General features: G+C 36.1%; 3 protein-coding genes across 3 annotated transcripts; 2 read left to right on the top strand and 1 right to left on the bottom strand.

Annotated features, from left to right (window-relative positions):
* The first annotated feature begins 2,026 nt into the window (after positions 1-2,026).
* Positions 2,027-2,653, top strand: LOC116116791 (probable carboxylesterase Os04g0669500). The gene is made up of 2 exons (XM_031402842.1): positions 2,027-2,306; positions 2,409-2,653. The coding sequence occupies exons 1-2, from the start codon at positions 2,027-2,029 to the stop codon at positions 2,651-2,653; spliced, it is 525 nt and encodes a 174-aa protein (XP_031258702.1).
* Positions 2,654-7,492: 4,839 nt separating this feature from the next.
* Positions 7,493-12,844, bottom strand: LOC116116790 (TATA box-binding protein-associated factor RNA polymerase I subunit B-like). The gene is made up of 5 exons (XM_031402841.1): positions 12,649-12,844; positions 10,870-11,636; positions 9,333-10,169; positions 9,044-9,177; positions 7,493-8,152 (listed from the first exon to the last, which is right to left on the bottom strand). The coding sequence occupies exons 2-5, from the start codon at positions 11,519-11,521 to the stop codon at positions 7,493-7,495; spliced, it is 2,283 nt and encodes a 760-aa protein (XP_031258701.1). The 5' UTR covers positions 11,522-11,636; positions 12,649-12,844.
* A 3,001-nt stretch (positions 12,845-15,845) lies between these two features.
* On the top strand, positions 15,846-18,595 carry LOC116116789. The gene is made up of 6 exons (XM_031402840.1): positions 15,846-16,166; positions 16,254-16,541; positions 16,758-16,902; positions 17,053-17,196; positions 17,641-17,725; positions 17,878-18,595. The coding sequence occupies exons 1-6, from the start codon at positions 15,846-15,848 to the stop codon at positions 18,593-18,595; spliced, it is 1,701 nt and encodes a 566-aa protein (XP_031258700.1).
* Positions 18,596-20,357: the final 1,762 nt, after the last annotated feature.

Genomic DNA, 20,357 nt, shown 5'->3' with positions numbered 1-20,357 from the left:
TCAAAAATGTGTACCGGCCTAAGTGTCTTGACTCACACCAGCAATCTAGACACGTGATTAAACAATAAATATTTTTCTAGTGAATGACCGTTCATCAAATATGGACGGTCGTTCACTTACATGGACTCCCGTCTATATTATATGAACGGGATCTATTTACTATGGACGTGTATCCCTAATTAAAAGACGCTCGTCCATGAATAAAAAATTCTTATAAAAATTAGGGACGACCCTTTCATAGGTTATGGACGGCTATCCCTAAATATAAGACGAACGTTCATATTTTAATAGACGTCCATCCATTAACAATTTTAAAAAAAAATTAAAAAATATTTAGGTACCACCGTTCATTCATTATGGATGGTCGTCCCTTCATTTTGGACGAACATCCGTAAGGCATAATGTAAATATAAAAATAAAATAAAAAATGGACGTCCGAATTCTATGGACTGACGTCCAGTTAATATGGATGGCCGTCCAAATTATATGGACGGCTGTCCAAAAAGCACATACTCAAAGCTCTTATTTCCAGTTGAACTTGCTTCTTCTTGGCTTTTGATAATTTAACCTTCTTCTGCAACAAGATTGTTGGACGGCTCTTTACTTCAACTTCTTCCCATGCTCTGTTTACAGCTGCTTATCCTCTTCTGTAGTAACTACAAAAGGACCTAACAAAGACTAAGACAGGGAACTAGTAAAGAGAAGGAAATCTTAATTGTAGAAGCTCAGAAAAAAGAGGAGAGTTCAATAATCAAGATAAGAAAACCTGCCATTCTGTGGTGAAGACCAAAGTCACAGCAGACGAAAGAGGTAGGTTCAACACTCGTCGTTTCGTTTAGCTTCTGGCTTGCTCTAGTACTTTCATTTGAGAAGACCTGCGCTTCACAACAGCTGTGACTTACGCTGGCTCAGATTAGTCGCACTCCCTACGCTCGCCTTGCCTGGGCCACCTGCCGCAAACCTCAGAGCTCTTTTTTTTTTTTTTTTCTTTCTGCTCGCTCTTCGAAATGCGATCACTACTAGTAGTTGTAGTCTCATGGAACGACTGATAGAACAGTATTGTTTTTCAATCAAAGAAGAATTGAAAGGAATCCATCCACTAAAAACTACTCCTCCTCCAAGAGTTTTTGGGTACAACAGAACGCTAGCCAACGTCAAGGCACCTGCAAAATTGTTCATATTATTGCACCAAAAATAGCAAAACCAGTAATGTCTTATTTATGTGTGTCTCTGTGAACGTCTGGAAGAAAGAGAGAGAGAGAGAGAGACCTCTTTAACTAAATCCACATACAAACACATTTTTTAGATATGTTCCAGCAACTACTTCCTTGTCTATCATTGCATGCACATTCTGAACCGCTTGGAGCACACTAGGTTCATCTTTCGGTGAATTCTGAGGGTCATAAACAAAAAACTCAAATGAATATCTGAACAAATTATCAGTATCCAATAGCGGATCAGACACTGGTCACGTTAAAGCTCTCTCCTCTAAGAAATTTCTAAGCATTTGCATGGGATAATATTCTCACTAAAGCATTTGCATGGGATAATATTCTCACTAAAGTTCTTTTTCCTGTTATAAATATATACAAATTTAGTTAAGTAGGAGCTTACCACAATACGTATAGTAATAGACACGGCATAAATCTGGAGGAAGAAAATGAAATTTAGTTTTTAACTCTGACTACTCAACATGATTCAGGAGTTAACTAGAATGGTAATTATGGTAAGGTTACCGTGTAGTTTTTCATTCTTTGGAAGATTGCACGACTTGTTAAGACGGCACTTATGATTACACATTTACACTCAACCCAGGTTCTGTTAGAACTATATCAGAAGCACTACGGGTGCATCTGTGGAATCTGCCACAGCGATTCCTATGTCAGCTTTCTTTAAGGCAGGAGCATCATTTACTCCATCACCAGTCATTCCACAGAAGTGCTTTCTAGCTTGTAATCTTTGACAATTTCGTATATATGTTCTGCAGATGAAAAATGTGGCATCAAAAATTTGATGGAAAATTGATATGAACTGTTGTACAACTTTACCAGTAAACTCACCAGGAAAGACACCAACAAAACCATCAGCTTTTTCAATGAGTTCATCAATCGGAAGCGCTGTATGTCCCTCTTCCTTATTCTCACTAAACCATCAGCTTGAGTTTTTTGTTTATGACCCTCAGAATTCACCGAAAGATGAACTTGGTGTGCTCAAAGCGGTTCAGAATGTGCATGCAATGATAGACAAGGAAGTAGCTACTGGAACAGATCCAAAAAATGTGTTTGTATGTGGATTTAGTCAAAGAGGTCTCTCTCTCTCTGTTTCTTCCAGACGTTCACAGAGACACACATAAATAAGACATTACTGGTTTTGCTACTTTTGGTGCAATAATATGAACAATTTTGCAGGTGCCTTGATGTTGGCTAGTGTTCTGTTGTACCCAAAAACTCTTGGAGGAGGAGTAGGTTTTAGTGGATGGATTCCTTTCAATTCTTCTTTGATTGAAAAACAATACTGTTCTGTCAGCCGTTCCATGAGACCACAACTACTAGTAGTGATCGCATTTCGAAGAGCGAGCATAAAGAAAAAAAAAAAGAGCTCTGAGGTATGCGGCAGGTGGCCCAGGCAAGGCGAGCGTAGGGAGTGCGACTGATCTGAGCCAGCGTAAGTCACAGCTGTTGGTGGCGAAGCGCAGGTCTTCTCAAATGAAAGTACTAGAGCAAGCCAGAAGCTAAACGAAACGACGAGTGTTGAACCTACCTCTTTCGTCTGCTGTGACTTTGGTCTTCACCACAGAATGGCAGGTTTTCTTATCTTGATTATTGAACTCTCCTCTTTTTTCTAAGCTTTTACAATTAAGATTTCCTTCTCTTTACCAGTTCCCTGTCTTAGTCTTTGTTAGGTCCTTTTGTAGTTACTACAGAAGAGGATAAGCAGCTGTAAACAGAGCATGGGAAGAAGTTGAAGTAAAGAGCCGTCCAACAATCTTGTTGCAGAAGAAGGTTAAATTATCAAAAGCGAAGAAGAAGCAAGTTCAACTGGAAATAAGAGCTCTGAGTATGTGCTTTTTGGACAGCCGTCCATATAATTTGGACGGCCGTCCATATTAACTGGACGCCAGTCCATAGAATTTGGACAGGCATCCATTGTTTTTTTTTTTTTTTTTTTTTTGATTTTTATATTTACATTATGGACATGCGTCCATTCCTTACGGACGTCTGTCCAAAATGAAGGGACGGCCATCTATAATGGATGAACGGCCGTCCCTAAATGTTTTTTAATCTTTTTTAAAAATTGTTGATGGACGAGCGTCCATTAAAATATGAACGCTCATCCTATATTTAGGGACAGCCGTCCATAACCTATGAACGACTGCCTTTAATTTTTATAAGAATTTTTTATTTATGGACGGGTGTCTTTTAAATAGGAACGTCTGTCCGTAGTAAATGGACCCCCGTCCATGTAATATGGATAGAAGTCCATGTAAGTGAACGGCCATCCATATTTGATGAACGGCTGTTTAATAGAAAAATATTTATTGTTTAATCACGCGTTTGGATTGCTAGTGTGAGTCAAGGGGACACGTAGGCCGTTACACATTTTTGGTGCAAAAACCCCGGTGTCCATAGCTTTATTGTAGGTCAAAATGGGTGAAAATGTTTTCGATTTTTCACCTTAACTGGCCCAACTCATTCTCGGTCTGACTAGTCTGAGTTAGGCCGAGTTTTAAATCATTGTTACCAATTACTCAAGCGTCGACTGCCACATCATGATGTAAGAAAGTGATATAGGGCAGTGACGTAAACATAATATTATTGATATATTACATAACAATAAACTACACTTACAACTTTTTTATACAACCTTGAGGTGGAAGCTTGCGATTGATCAGTTTGTATTTAGGCAAATGAGACCCATTGCAAGCTGACCAATTGCGAGTTATCACATCAGGGGTTGTATAAAAAAGTTGTATGAAAAGTTGTAAAGAGTAATGTCAGATTCACAAGTCAATCTCACAACCTATGATGTTGCAGCTTGTCATTGGTCAGCTCGCTAAATGGGTCATGTCTGCTTGTATAGGTCTTGCCTACCCATTTGCGAGCTAACCAATGACAAGATACCATGTCGGTTTTAATAACCAAATTTTCATACTTTGCATAGTATTTTAATAACCAACTCGAGGTAAAACGCGACAAGTGGTTGAGTCTAGGGTTGATCGATTTAACTAATTTGATCGGCATGTCAAACCGGTGTCCAAAGATTTGAAATTCAACAAAAACACCCTTAAATGTTCTATAAGTCCTTACATATTTGAAATCTTGTAAAAAAAACCCTAAACACCACTGTCGGCATTGACCACTGTTTTGAAACCTGAACCGGACTGATAAATCTGACTGGTTTGATCAGGAACCGACACCAACTCTGATCCGATCAACAATAAAACTCGATTATAGCCAAAAACTCACTTTCAAACTAGTAATAGACCGACGAAATAGTACTAAACGCTAGTTCGACAAACCCAATGGCTAAACCAGGTCACTTAACAGTTAATAAAAAATAAAAAATAAACCATTTCCAATATTAGATCTTCATTCTTCAATCGGGTTGTACTTCATCTTCCTTAACTCTAATTTCTTGAGTCATTATGTTCCGATATTAATTGTGGTTATTGGCAGGGGCGGACCTAGCCCCCTTGGTGGGTAGGCCACATTTAAAAAAAAAATTGTTTATATAGGCCCATAAAAAAATTTCTATTAATATATAACTACCTTCAGATTTAAACAAAAAATATATATATTATACATATATCCAGACTCATAAAAAACTTGCTATATATATATATATATTTCAGGCTTACATCATATTAAAAATTTAAAACTCTCTCCACTATTTTCTACGTCCATCTGTTTTTTATGATTTTATCCCTCAAATTTTTTACTCTCTCTTTCACTTTCTCTATGTTATTCGTTCTTAAAACTTTTAAAGACTGAAATTGTTGAAGCTTTCACTAATCAATGTGTCACAATTAGCTTTGTTTTCAGTTTTATCAGTTTTAGGTATGTGTATTGCTCATTTCATTTTAGTTTATTTTAGGGTTGAATCATGTTTATTTTTTGAAGGTTTTTTATTCTAATTTGATGGAAAAAGACATGGATCTTGTGAGTTTGTTTTGTGTTTTGTGTTTAAGAATGTTCTTGTTTTGCCAAATTAAACCTTAACTATATTTTACTGAATATTATTTTTCACCATTTACCCATCACTTTCCTACATTTCAAATGTCACCGTTTGACTGCTCAAAATTATTAAAAAAGTTTGAGTTATTATCTATGTTTATACTAAGAAAATTTTTCCTTTTTTTATTAATTCATATTAAAAGTTAAGGCAACGTTGACTTAATTTAAGTTTCGATTGACTTTAGCTTAGGCTAGGCCTGATCAAAGTCATGAAAATTTATATTATAATTTTTGAAAGTAAAAAAAAAAAAATAATAATAAAAAAAAAAAAGAGGAGAAATAAGAAATTTGTGTAGAACATTTTTGGTAGATTGTGATTGTTGTAAACTCTTTTAATTATATTGGATTTAAGTGGATCGTTAGATTCCCGTGGTCTTTTTATCTCTTTAATTGAACAAGTTTTTCCACGTAAAAATTTTCTTGTATTTCTTCGTGAATTGGATGTTATTCATAAATTTATTCAAGTAGTGAAGTATTATGTTATTACATTATTTTTTTTTAGATTATTAATATTGTATTATTTCCTTTGTTTAAGGTTTAGTAATTTCTTTAAAGTTTTCACTAGTTGTTTACAATGACGAAACCGCGGGCAAAAATCCTGGGTCGACCTCCGGTTACGGGTTAATGCTCGCCAATTGTGTCCGGTTGTTGCCATAAGTTTTCCTCCGCCAGCGCGTAAACCCACTTTCAATTCATAATCAAAAGCCTATTTATTAAAGTTATGATTTATCAGTCAAATTCAAAAATCTAAAACCACCTTTTCTTTAAATCTAGGCATTCAATAAGAGATTAAAGAACAAAATTTAAGGTTGTACCTCGAAGGTTTGTTGCTCCAACCACTCCTTGGTTGTTCTCCTCTTATCCAACCATTTTTGTTAATCTAGACATTAAAAAAAGCTATAAATAATCAAAATCCACCAAAAAACAAATAGAATCACACAAGTGTAAAACAAACATCAAAAACCACAATTAAACTAACATTTTTGTGAATGCAAAATAATGGAAATAAAAAAAGACTCAATCGAGAATAAAAGATCAACAAACAAACAAAACCCAGATCATAAAATTAAAAACCCATCATTGACCCACGAATCCAGAATCCCTCAGACTCAGAGTTTCTTTATGGATTTTGATCAATCGAATTCAAATTCCAAATAAAAGTGTCCCTTCCAGTCCATGCGTTGAAAAAAGAGGAGATTACTCAAAAGAACTCCATTAGACACAGCAATGGAGAGTGATATGTCTCTGTTCCTTTGAGTTCTGGTTCTTTAGGTTTTTGGTTTATTAGACAAAAAAGAAAAAAAAAATACCAAGGGAGTAGCGAAATTGAGACGGAAAGAGCGGATATATGTTATTGAATTTTTTATTTTAGGGTTGTGATGTCATGATGACATCATTAGTCTAACCCGCCGATCCAATCGATCTGATCACTCGACCCAAGACCTGGTCGCCTGACCGGATTGGGTTTTAGAACATTGGCGTCGACAATCCAGAGCAAATAAGGACTATTTCCAACAACGACAACACTTCTTATCACCATGAAAACACCCTCCTCAGTCTCTTAACCAAAACTCATCTCACCCCTCTCCTATTCAACTCGCCAATCATCTACAACAGCCCACTATTGTCGCCGATTTATTTTTGCGATTTTTGGTTTGATTCATTCACAAAAAATCACCTCCATCACCACTTTTGCATTCACCGACCATTCCTCTTCAAAACCCTCAACATCCTAGCCTTCAATTGTTCACCGATTGCCATCTTAATTTTTAGGGTTTTTGATGAATAGTAAAATTGATAACCCAACCCGGTAAAGGCCTCAAGTCTTGGTTGAACCGATTCAATTGGTCGGACCTCGTCTTAAAACATTGACTTTACATACACCATCATCATGAATTTAACAATATGTTGCCTCACGGAGATCTATCATAATCAAAAGAGCACTCAACACAAATATCTCAAAATTACTCACAATTCGGCTGTACTAATTCTCAACAATCCTATCAACTTATTTTTTAAAAATAAAATCACTCAAAATGAACCATAACTTAATTCATAAATCTCGTACCAAAAAAAAAAGAAAAAATCAGTAAACACATCCCCCCACACTAGCTGCATCCAAACTCAATCTAAGTGATTCACATACCTCGCAAGTCTCATGCTTATCATCACTCAAATTAATTCTTTTGAAGAAAGAAAAAGAGTCCAAGTAAAACAATAATAAAATATAAGCTCATTATAAATATAACTTACTCATGTCATATATTCAAAGTTGATAATTCAATTGGAACATCTACTATATTACAATTGGGGTCATCTGCAGTAACTTCTACTACATCACCACAAAACTCACAAGTAACACTAGGAGGGCACAAATGCAAGCAGTGATCGATTCTATTTTCCAGCCAAGCTAGTCTCCTCTCAAAACTCAAGACTCCGAAATGCATAATTCGAATGTCAACCTGGGCAACCCTTGCACAAGCACGAAGCAATATGTAATAATCTGCATGTGCAGCATATGTAAAGGCACCTTCATCCTTCTTCCTCACATAGTAAAGGTAATCGAGTCTCTTGAGTTTGACCCTTGGTGGAATATAACAAAACCTTTTCTCTTCCATATCTAATTTCAACCGTCTTATGGCTCTTTCTTTTAGAGTCTCTACTGAAGCTTTATCATTGGATTCTGAATTTGGATCTCCTTTTGAACTTTGCAAAGAGTTATCATCTGTTAAATCCTTCTGTGAATTATCATCTCCAAGAAAGGTTCCATAATGAGCAGCTGGTGTACCGTTACATCCTTTGTCTCTGGTTTTTTTGTTTTCCTTAAAGTGAATGTTGAGAGATCTATCATCCCTTGGTCTCTTTTGGTTAATAACAATATCAAATCTCATTCCAATGTCTTCTGCTGGCTGAGATTCCTGAAATCAACAAAAAATTTTACAAGTTTGCACACACATTTGATGGTTTTAGTTCACAACTTGAGAACTCCAAATGTTATACTAGCTGAAATCATTCACATTCACATTCCCATCCCCTTCCCAAGACGCCAAGACATGAGCCCACAGGATATTCCAAACATGATAGGCATGGGATAATGAAAGAACAAAAACCATATTACTTCTAGATTCAATTGAAACATCAATATAACATGGAATGCAACATATCCTCCAATAGAAGAAAAGGGGTCAATGTATGAAAGGCAGCACAAAGTAATAAAAAGATAACAATGTTTGATGCAGCTCAAACTTTTGCAAAGCCAGGGCAGCCATAATGTATGGGCTTCTGCTATGATTTCAATGATCCCAGCCATAATTTTTCAATTCAAGTACTTAGATATTTGTTAATTTTATGTGAAAATTCAAATTTAAAAAATATAGGAAACTTATCTTAAATGATACTCCAAGTTTCTAACTAAGTACGCTGTCAAGAAGCAAATCACCAATAATGTGTTTGAACATTATTCTTTCATCATCAGTTCTAACATATTTGAATAAACAGTTTCCAAGAGTTTTTTCAGATACACTTGTTCTTAAGTTCTGGAGAAATTTCAAAATCAGATTATGTTTCAGAGAGCTGCATACACTTGAAAAGGAAAAGTCGTGAGGCAAAAGAAGCCTATTTCTAACTTGGGAAAAAAATGTGCAGTAGATTAAACATTTAGCCAAATGTACACCAGAAAGATTTTCTCATCTTACCCATGCAGATGTGACTAACCCTGTGATTAAAATACTCCAAGATGACACAATATTTAATTCATCAACATACATCTGTGAAGTCATAGTTGATAACAGCATTAAGCTATAACTAACCATTTCATCCTGATAGAAATTCCAAAATTGCTCAATCATCCTTGTTTCCTCATGATCATCATGCGGTGGTTCTAGTCCAGCAAAGACAACATCCTTGCAATATTGCAGATATGTTGGCAAGTCCTTGGAATATTCTGCTCATACAAGGAAAAATAGTTACCAACTCTTCCTGCTTGTTCTTACAATTATCAAATAAAAGAAAGAAAAATTTAGAGCATCATATATTAAATTTTAGAAGGCAACAACCAGAATTTCATATGTTCAATTAAAACTATTTCAAAAGCAATACCATAGGTGTCAATGATATCATTATATCTAGCTTCCAGATTATAGAGAAGCTCTTCGGCATCCAATCCAGGTTCCTTAAACTGTGATGGACTCTTACTAGATTGTGCACCGGAATCATCAAAGGTGTTGGATGAAGAAACTGAATTGTCTTCAACATCTCTCCTTTGGAAATGACACTCAGGATCCATTTTTTCTCCAGGGATAGATGCTGAACAGGAAACATTACGACTGGACAGGCTCCTTTCCCATGCCCCAAAACCATTTATATTATAGAGAATTCTGATAGCTACAATCAGTATTGACATTACACAAACACGAGTAGGAAGCCTCAACTCATTTGTTGATAACCACAAATCTGGAGGCATTGACCACTCCTGTATTCTTAACGCATGAGGAAGAATCTTCTCTACAGGAAGAGATAACTTTTTGAGATAGCGGGAGGCAATGGCATAGAAGTTTATTGGAGGTAAATGTAAACCTATAGACTCAGCAATGGATGCAGCCAATGATTCCAACTTTTGTACAGCAACAGCTTTAGAAGGTCTAAACATATGACTAGTACTTATAGAACAGGCAACTGAAGGCTGCCCATATCGTTTTTCGATTTCAACAAAAGCAGCAAAATATGGAAGTTTTCCTTCAATTGACCACTTCACTATGTCTGTTGGCAAAACTGTTTCCCTTGCAACATGACAAGCTAAAAAAGATACAGCTAAAGAGCAAGATAATGGTATCTTCCGTCTCAACAACCTATACCATATCATTACTGCTCTCTGACCATGTAAGTTGTGAGGCTCTTGTCTATATTTCGCACGAAGTTTAAAATCTTCAGATTCTCCTGAATCAGTGGCAAAACATGTGTAATGATCAAGAAAATTAAAATAGAAGAAAAGCCATCATCTTAGTATCTAAACATATACAGTAAATCATATGTAAGACAGTGAACTATGAAGTCTTAAAAGAAGTTAACATATATAATGAATCACATGTAAGACTGTGAACTATAAAATCTCAAAATATATCAATCTTGTCATCTTTGACAACATGCTAAGAGCAAATGAAGAATGAGAGAGGGCTAAAGGGGATGGAAAGGAAAAAGAAATACAAGGACCAAGTACTCATCATTCTTCTCATTCATTTGATTGATAACGTCAAGAGAGATGAAAAGAAATGAACTTCTTTGTACATCATTGATTAGAGAGAGGTGATAAAAATCATTATATGTGTGTGAGTGTGTGTGTGTGATTTTACGAAAATAAAGAATAATTTACAAAATAAATTTCACCAATCCCGACCTTATGTATTAAATATTTTCAAAAATGTTATACGTTTCCCTGTTATTTTATCTTGTACATTTTTCAAATTCCTATTTTTTCCCTATCAAACAAATCATAGATCAAAGAAATCTTTAGTAGCTTTCCTGATCAACCTTCATAAGTCATGATGAAGACAACAAAATGGAGAAAAACAACAACAACAACAACAAAGAAGGCATTAGAACTCGCGGAATATAAATAAGCTATGGAAAAGTGTTATACCTTGTTTTTGACTCTCAGATTCATTAATTGCAATATCAGCCCAGTCTTCATGGAGAACTCCCGTTGATGCAAGAAACCTCAACCATATTGACCCAGCCACCCCGCAAATCAAAGGAGAAAGAGTAAACTTTTCCACCAAAGCCTCACATTGTAACTGAATCATCAACTGCACCCCCATGACATACTTCATCCTCACTTCAAAATGATAATCCTCATACCCTGCCTGACTCTCTCCTAGATCTGAACCCAAACCGAAATCCTCAGGCTCCGTGGGACCAACTCCATCCTCATAATACACCTCTTCTCTCTTAACTTTATAAATATTCTGAGGACCAGGAGTATTGTTATCGTCATTTGTGGTGGATTTTGGTTCTTCAAACAGCGGGGACCAGAAAGTTGACTGTTGTGAGAGGGGGACAAATTGAGTCACTGGCCGAGATTTGGCACCATGGCGGGTGTGGCTAGTCTGGTAAAGGGCAGTACCCGTGCCAGCACCGGTAGCCATGAAGTCCTCATCTGCAACACCAGTTTCTATGATGTCCTCAGCCTGGGCCCCACAATTCTGGCAGTAATAGTAGCCATCCAATCCATCCGCAAAGCCTACATTGCCACAAGTGTTGCATGTCAACTGAAGGGTCTCTCTACCCTCCATTGATTGATTGATGATCTAACAGTGATGCTAGTGCATGTGATGGGCTTTTTAACAGTCAGGTATTTTGATGAGGTTGCCAGTTGCTACTTTACATGAAAAAAATATTCTTAATTTCCTAAAAGATATAGAAAGGAAACCATCAGTAAGAAGAAATATATGAGCAAGGACAGTTGCAACTAAAATTGAATTATTTACATGGCATACAGCATATATGTGACATGATAACACGTCAAAATTCTAAGCAAAACTTCCTATTCTCAGGAAAGCGCAGTACACTTAAACAAGAAAACCAATGCATTACTAGCTGCAGAAGCCATTAGATATATAGAGTCAGAGGAACATCTCATAATTCAACAAAATAAAACAAGTTTCATAACTAATTGTGGGCCACAAGGGTAACTAGGCTTCTTATTGTTTCAGTGACAATATATGAATTAAGAATTAAATACAAACACAGTTTTGGACTGAACAGAACTGGAGTGATACTACAAAAGCTAAACAATATATTAAATTACAGATAGGAAAAACGGAGAAAAAGAATTGGAAGAGAGACTTTAAAGTAATGAGAAAGAATAAACGAGGAAATCTAATTTTAAAGCATTAACGCTTCTCATTCAGTGAAGCTTTGATAACAACATACAAATACAATAAATTACAATATGTAAATGATAAAGGATTACCGGCTGTAGTGAAGTGAAACAACTAAAGAGCAAGCGTTTGAAAAATACTCAAGTTTTGGCGGCGACCCGCGAGTCTATTCGGTTGCTTCTCTAAATTTAATTTTCTTTAGAGGGTATTGGTTTTTTCTAGTATCCTGGCCCCTGGGAGTAACTAAGTTTTCCAGGCCGGTTCAGGTTTAATCCGCATGTAAAACCTGGACTAACAAAGGCACCCAAGGGTTTTACCTTAACTCCGTTACGTCAGAATAAATCTTTAATATATAAAATAAAAATTAGAAAAAAGATTCCCATCCCACCCCACCAAAAATCACAACCAGAGCAGAGACATTACCAACGTATCCAGAAAAAGAAAACAGCACTGCACACAAAGTAACCCAGCACACCCATGCCTTCGATTAATCCACATAAGTAAGGAAAAACAAGAAACAAAAATAATAAAAAACTCACTCTTAACATCCTAACTCCAAACATGAAAATTTTCTCAAGTTTTCTGTCGATTTGTCAATTTTTGAGCAGCCAAGGAGCATAAGATCTCTAATGGATCTCCATCCAGAGATTATTCTTGGAAAACCCCGCAAGTTTCTGTAGTCCTTTAGATTTAATGGGTGAGAGTGTGGATGGGTGGTCGATTGATGGTTGTACCATGGCTATAGGTGGCGAAATACGATGCTGAATCGAGGAGGGTGGGTTGTGTTGGTGGCTGCAACGTGGCTGCGGGTGGCGGAATGGAAACGGTGGTGTCGGTTGAGGGGTGGGGTTCCCGGCGAATGAGAGGGAAGATTCGATGGAGTAAAAGGATGGGCATAATGAAGAAAGTTACTATTTTATCCCTCTGATTCTAACGCCAATATAACAGAGTTAGTGCAAAAAGATATTAGTGATGCGGTTTTAAAACTGGTGGGGGCAACCTTTTAAATATTGGCAGAACAGTATCTGAAATTCTGAATAATAGAAACTGAATAACAAATTTCCCCCTGAGGTATCGAAATTGACAAATTCCCCCAGGCTTTAGTGTGCCGTTAAGGAATCAACATTCATTTTACAAGATCTGGGGCCCTATGAACTTTACTCCCGAATATCGTTTTAAAAAAGAAAAAAATCAGTTTTTTTAATAAGTAAAGAGAATAAAAAAAAAAAAAAATCACGTTAGGAGAAGGAAAAAAATCAAGTTCAAGAGTAAAAATAAGAAAAAATCAATTTTCAAAAAAATGTTTTTCAAACCTAGACAATATGAGGGGTGGGCACAAGTTAGGACCCTGTCTCCAGGCGCGGCCCGTGAACCCAAGGGGATTTCCTGAGCCCAGCCCAGTCCTAGGACAGGATGTCAGGAAATCCCCAGGCTTGGCCCGCGGGGATGTGGTTACTGCCATCCCCGCCCTGAGTTTGGGGATTTTGTAGGGAAAATCCTACCAACAACATCCTCTGAAGGAACTTCAATTTCATTCAAGGTCGTAACAATCTTCTTCACTTCATCAGTTGTCCCATTCTGATACCAAATTATTAAACAAAGTCATTACTTCACTTTTGCAAAGACAATTTCATACTACTACTAGAATCCGAAACACTAAATCACTGATTGGATCTCATGAAATCTATTAATAAAAAATTGAATGAGTAAAGTAAACAAAGAGACTTGCGCACTTCCAGTTGCCGCCGACAAAGAACTTTCGCGCCATGTTTGTTTGATAAGCGATGAAATCGAGAGAAAATGGCGATTAAAAAACAGTGTGATCGAGCCTAGATTTTAGCGGCCTTTTATAGAGGTTTTGTCATGGAAAAAATGTTACTGACACCGACGCTTTGCATCGAATTTTTACACCGAACGACATATCTACTGAATCAGACGAGTCACGTATCACGTTAACAAATATTCTACGAATGAACGGTCGTCCATAAATATTAGACGACCATTCATTTGAAATGGATTTTCGTCCATATTATATGGACGAGAGTCCATATAATTTTAGATGAAATATTCATTTTTAAAATATAAAATTTTTAGATGAAATAAAAGACAAAAAAAATTTGATTTTAAGTAAAAGTATGGACGCCAATCCACTCATTTGGATGCATGTCCATGAGTGGATTGGCGTCCATTCTCAAATTTTTTTTTTTTAATTTTCAATTTTTTTTTTTAATTTATAAACAAAATGCAAAGCAAGAGAGAAATGAATGTAAAATTTTTGGATTGAGACAGAAATTGAATGTAAAATTTTTTAAAATAAACAATGGATAGACGTCCATCTAAAAGGGACGTGTGTCCATTGAATGTGAAATTTTTTTAAAATTTTTTGGACAGGCGACCATAGTAAATAGACACCCGTCCATATAAGATGGACGGGCGTCCATTATTTTTCTTTTAAAATTTTTTTAGTAAATGAACACCTGTCCATATAATATGAACGAGAGTCCATTAAATATGGACATGCATCCATAAATGTTAGACGACCATTCATTCACGAAAGACTCCAGCGTGATCGCGTCTGACTGGTTGTCATGTCCTTCAGTATAAAAATTTGGTATAAAATTTCAGTATCCGTACCATTACTCTTTGTCATATTGATGCATCAAGTTATTTTTTATTTATAAATGAACTAATAAAATCTTGATTTATTAAGAATTGGATGAGCTTTTTTTTATGGATTAGATCTGGTCGAGTTGGGTTCCCGATGGGACAGGGAAAATGCCCATCCCTAACGAACACAAAATCATTGCCATCATCCAAATTAACTCGCAAAGACGCCACCAAAGATTAAAACTTCAATCTTCTTAAAGAATTACATTATTTGATACAAATTATATTCAGCCATGTAATTTTATATGATCGTATCATACCAACATACTCGACCCATTCACCATCTCTAACAATAAATATATAATAAAGTGTTATACTAAACTTACCTTTTTTTTTTTTTTTTTCGGTTGTAAATCCTACTTTGGTGGTCCCTCTTTGTTTGGAATGATGCACACATTTGGGAAGACAGATAGTACAAGAATCTCGTAACAAACGCAAGGTATTACCACATTGGAGAATATATGATTTCATATATTCGTGGATTTTTTAGATTAATTGTAGATGTTTACACCTTGAACTGCTATTATGTCCACGCAAATATGCTAGTTCGGATTATTTAGATTTACATTTACATTAGAGAATAAATAGGTTATTATTATTCAGAGAAAAAAATATGAATTTTATTTTAATTTAATTTTAGTTTTAATTTCTTCTTAATTCTAAAATTGAAATTTTAAATTGAATTTTGTATGTTAACAGTAACTGATTTATTAAGTACTGTACAGTTTAGTTAGTTTGTTTAAACTGTAAAGTTAGTTACTGTTATTGTTAAGAGAGTTAGTTATAAGTTTGGTTAGTTATTAACTAGAGTTAGTTAACTGCAATTTGTGAGTTAGTTTGCAAGTATAAAAGTAGTGTACAAATTGTATTTGTTGACCGATGAAACACACAAATGTTTCCCCAATTTTCTCTCCTCAACATGGTATCAAAGTAGGAGATTTCTTGCAAATTTTCTAGAAATTGGTTCGATTGAACCTCCATATTCTTCTGGTTCAGCTCGAAAAAGGCTCAAGACTCGTTAATTTGTTCAGCTTGAGCTGTAGACTTTGGAAGCTGAGCTCAGTCAGCTATGGCAGAAGAATTAGTTCTACCTTCGATTGACACAAATTCGCTCCTCTACGTTCATCCATCTAATACACCAAGGTTAGTATTAGTGTCAAAACAACTCACAGGAACAGAAAATTACGGTATTTGGAGCAGAGCTAGGACTGTTTCCTTATGTGCCAAAAACAAGCTAGGTTTTGTTACTGGAACTTACACAAAATCTTTAGTACATGCTCGTTTAGCTCCACAGTGGGAAAGGTGCAACTCCTTGGTTCTTATCGGGATTTTTAATTCAGTCTCTAGAGAAATATTCAACGAGATTGTGTATTCAACCAATGCTTCACAAGTCTGGCAGGATCTGAAAGAGTAATATCACAAAGTGAATGGCACTAGGGCTTTTGGTATCCATAGAGAAATTGTGAATCTTACACAGGGAACCAACACTGTGGCAATTTATTTTAACAAGCTTAAGTCGTTATGGGACGGATTGGATTCTTTGGTAAGCCTTCCTGCTCCAGATAGTGCTTCTACAAAGACATATCTTGAACACCTTAATCAACAAAAGTTAGTAGAATTTTTGATGGGTTTGAATGAGTCTTACTCTATGGTCAAAAGCCAAATTCTGTTGATGAATCCCCTGCCGAGTGTGAAACAAGCATATTCTGTAGTGAATCAAGATGAGAGCCAAAGGATTCTAGCTGGATTGAATAATAATGCAGATGTAACTACAACACTTTATGCTTAGAATGGTAAAAATCAGAATCTAGGGCAGAGATATAAGAGAAAGAAACCTTATATTGAATGTGATTATTGTCACCTACCTAGTCACAAACGTGAAAATTGTTACAAACTGAATGGTTATCCAGCAGATTACCAGTTTACAAAAGGAAAGGGGAACTCAAAATCCAAATACTCTGCAAATCTTGTGCAATCACAGGATACAGTTGCATCAATGACAGATGCAAAGTCTCCTAATATTCCAGTTGGACCTGTTTTCACATCGGAGCTATACAATCAAATTCTGGAGCTGCTAGGAAAAGAGAATGTAACCTCCACAAATCATTCAGTTGCAAACCTTGCAGGTATCTTTAATAGTACACATGATAATACATTGCCTGATTTAAATAAAAATGCTTGGATCATAGATACAAGGGCCACTGATCACATGACCTATGACCTTAGTATTCTGTAGTCTTCTATTGCCATAAAACCTTCTTCAAAATACATTGTAGGGTTACTTGATGGTACTAAGACTCATATTGCACATGTAGGTTATGCAATTTTGGACAATGGCATGCATCTCTCAAAAGTTTTGCATATACCAACTTTTAGACACAATTTGCTTTTAGTCTCCAAATTTACAGTTTCTAATAACTGTACTATCAATTTTTACCTTGATTTTTGTCTAATCCAGGACCTTTACAGTGGCAAATTCAAGGGGATTAGTAAACATAAACAAGGCCTATATTTCCTTTATCCAATTTCAAAAAAATCAATAATGTCAGTAGATGCTTCACATACAGTTGTTTGCAATATTTCAAACGGTCTTTGTTCAAATAATAATGTACCATGTCATTTTTAGTTGAATAAAGACTCTGAATTTCCTGGTACTTTTCTTGCTACAAATGTTTCTAATAGTGCTGATTTGTGGCACCAAAGGTTACGACATGTTCCTTATACAATATTACAGCATATGCATAAAGATTTTGATGTTTCTAATCCTCCTCACTGCACTATTTGTCCATTAGCTAAGCAAACCAAGGTTCCCTTCCATCATAGTAATTCAATTTCTACTTGCATCTTTGATTTGTTACATGTAGATGTTTGGGGTCCATATAGGATTCCAACACATGGAAATGCTAGGTATTTCCTTACTTTGGTTGATGATTATTCAAGAGTAACTTGGTTATTTCTCATGCAATACAAATCTGAAGTTTTCATTACCATTAAACATTTTATTACAATGATAGAAACTCAATACCATTGTACTCCAAAATGCTTAGAAGTGACAGTGGCCTTGAATTTTTTATTAAAGAATGTCATGATCTGTTTCTTAGTAAAGGTATTGTCCATCAAAGCTCATGTGCTTATTCCCCTCAACAAAATGAAGTTGTTGAGAGGAAACATAGACACATCATTACAGTAGCTAGGGCTTTGAAATTCCAGTCCAATATACCAAATCATTTGTGGGGATATTGTGCGCAAACAGTAGTTTACCTTATAAATAGGTTTCCTTCATTAGTTCTCAAAGGTATATCACCTTTTGAAAGATTTTTTGGTCACCCTCCTTCATTGGATGACATCAAGGTTTTTGGTTGTTTAGCTTATGCTACCATTCTCACCCCTAAGGACAAATTGTCACCTAGATCTACCCCTTGTGTCTTTTTGGGTTATTCTTTGACTCAAAAAGGATACTTTCTTTATGATCTTTCTTCTCATAAAGTTTTTGTCACTAGAGATGTTCTTTTTCATGAGGCCATTTTTCCTTTTACTTGGACTACATCTCGACAATCACCTTTTCCCTTTGATCCCGAATTTTTGGATATAAAGTTGCCTTCTACAATTATAGCCCTTACTGTCCCTTCATCAACTGATTTATTGCCTGTTGTCCGGAATGCAGAACCTACAGGACCTCCCTCTCCATCTATTAATTCATCTCCACCTCAACCTATCATTCCTCTTAGGAAATCCAGTAAAACCAAAAGGCCCCCTATCTGGACATCAGATTTTGTTTGTCCATCTATTTCTCTTTCCACTTCAACTTCAGCCAATTGAATCCCATATCCTATCTCTCATTTTGTATCTTATAGTCATATTTCACCAAGCTACCAAGCCTTCTTATCCCATCTCAATCTAGTAGAACCCTCTTCTTTCAATAAAGCTTCTCAAGACCCTAATTGGGTAACTGCCATGCAAAAAGAGATATAAGCTTTGGAATTAAATAAAACATGGTCCTTAGTTCCTTTACCGGTAAGACTCCAATTGGTTGTAAGTGGGTCTATAAACTCAAATATAATGTTGATGGTTCTTTGGAAAGATATAAGGCAAGATTGGTGGCAAAAGGGTACACTCAAAAGGCAGGTGTGGATTATGCAGAAACATTTTCTCTTGTTGTTAAAATGGTTACCATTAGGTCCATTTTATCACTTACTTTCATGTATAATTGGCCACTTTACCAAATGGATGTGGATAATGCATTTTTGCTAGGGGATTTACAAGAAAAGATTTATATGACTTTGACAACCAGGCTGCTAATCACATTACATCAAATCTCATCTTCCATGAGAGGGCTAAACATCGACATTGATTGCCACATTGTGAGAGAACAACTCAAACTGGGAGTCATTACCACTACCTATATTCCATCATCTAAACAGCCTGCAAACTTGCTCACTAAAGCTCTTGTTAGTCCACTGCATTCAAGATTGTTAAGCAACTTGGGTGTGCTTGACCTCTACCACCCTCCAACTTAAGGGGAGCGGGCGGGGGTGTAATAGCCGACATTGAGGTACATGATTTAAATTATGTTGTATAGCCCTTAGTTAAATTTTGTTAGAATTATTTTAAGAGAATTTGAAGAAAAATGCCTTAAATTTGCATTAAGGGTAAAATAGTCTTTTCACTCAAAATTAGTTGAAATTGTGGNTGAGACCATTTTTCCTTTTACTTGGCCTATATCTCCATAATCACCTTTTCCCTTTGATCTTGAATTTTTGGATATTGAGTTGCCTTCTACAACTACAGCCCCTACTGTCCCTTTATCAACCGATTTATTACATGTTGTCTAACATGCAGAATCTACAGGACCTCCCTCTCCATCTATTACTTCCTCTCCACCTCAACCTATCATTCCTCTTAGGCAATCCAGTCGAATTAAAAGGCCCCATATCTGGACATCAGATTTTGTTTGTCCATCTATTTCTCCTTCCACTTCAACTTCAGCAATTGCCTCCCATATCCTATCTTTAATTTTGTATCTTATAGTCATATTTCACCAAGCTACCAAGCCTTTTATCCCATCTCAATCTAGTAGAACCCTCTTCTTTCAATAACGCTTTTCAAGATCCTAATTGGGTAGCTGCCATGCAAAAGGAGATACAAGCCTTGGAATTAAATAAAACCTGGTCCTTAGTCCCTTTACCCCAAGGTAAGACTCCAATTAGTTGTAAGTGGGTCTATAAACTCAAATATAATGCTAATGGTTCCTTGAAAAGATATAAGGCAAGATTGGTGGCAAAGGGGTACACTTAAACAGCAGGTGTAGATTATGTAGAAACATTTTCTCCTATTGTTAAAATGGTTACCATTAGGTCTATTTTTTCACCCGCTTCCATGCATAATTGGCCACTTTACCAAATGGATATGGATAATGCATTTTTGCAAGGGGATTTACAAGAAGAGATTTATATGACTTTGCCTCAAGGTTTTGCAAAGTGGGGGTGGGGGTGGGGGTGGGGTGGGGCATCTTGGGGAGCAGCCTATAGTATGCAAGTTACACAAGTCTCTATATGGACTTAAACAAGCCTCTAGAGCCTAG

This window comes from Pistacia vera, unplaced genomic scaffold, assembly GCF_008641045.1.
Source record: "Pistacia vera cultivar Batoury unplaced genomic scaffold, PisVer_v2 Contig783, whole genome shotgun sequence".
NCBI lineage: Eukaryota > Viridiplantae > Streptophyta > Magnoliopsida > Sapindales > Anacardiaceae > Pistacia > Pistacia vera.
Note: the sequence above shows the minus strand (reverse complement) of the source record. Positions and strands in the feature narration are given on the sequence as shown.

Bases quoted from the DNA above. Each gene is read 5' to 3' on its own strand.
- LOC116116791 (XM_031402842.1), top strand. From the start codon at position 2,027: ATGAACTGTTGTACAACTTTACCAGTAAACTCACCAGGAAAGACACCA. The intron at 2,307-2,408 runs GTCTCTCTCTCT...ACAATTTTGCAG, and splicing joins ATGTGGATTTAGTCAAAGAG to GTGCCTTGATGTTGGCTAGT.
- LOC116116790 (XM_031402841.1), bottom strand. From the start codon at position 11,521: ATGGAGGGTAGAGAGACCCTTCAGTTGACATGCAACACTTGTGGCAAT. The intron at 10,170-10,869 runs GTATAACACTTT...CCACTGATTCAG, and splicing joins ATCTGAGAGTCAAAAACAAG to GAGAATCTGAAGATTTTAAA. The intron at 9,178-9,332 runs GTATTGCTTTTG...TTGTATGAGCAG, and splicing joins TGATATCATTGACACCTATG to AATATTCCAAGGACTTGCCA.
- LOC116116789 (XM_031402840.1), top strand. From the start codon at position 15,846: ATGGCAGAAGAATTAGTTCTACCTTCGATTGACACAAATTCGCTCCTC. The intron at 16,167-16,253 runs GTCTGGCAGGAT...AATCTTACACAG, and splicing joins ATTCAACCAATGCTTCACAA to GGAACCAACACTGTGGCAAT. The intron at 16,542-16,757 runs GTAACTACAACA...GTGCAATCACAG, and splicing joins GATTGAATAATAATGCAGAT to GATACAGTTGCATCAATGAC.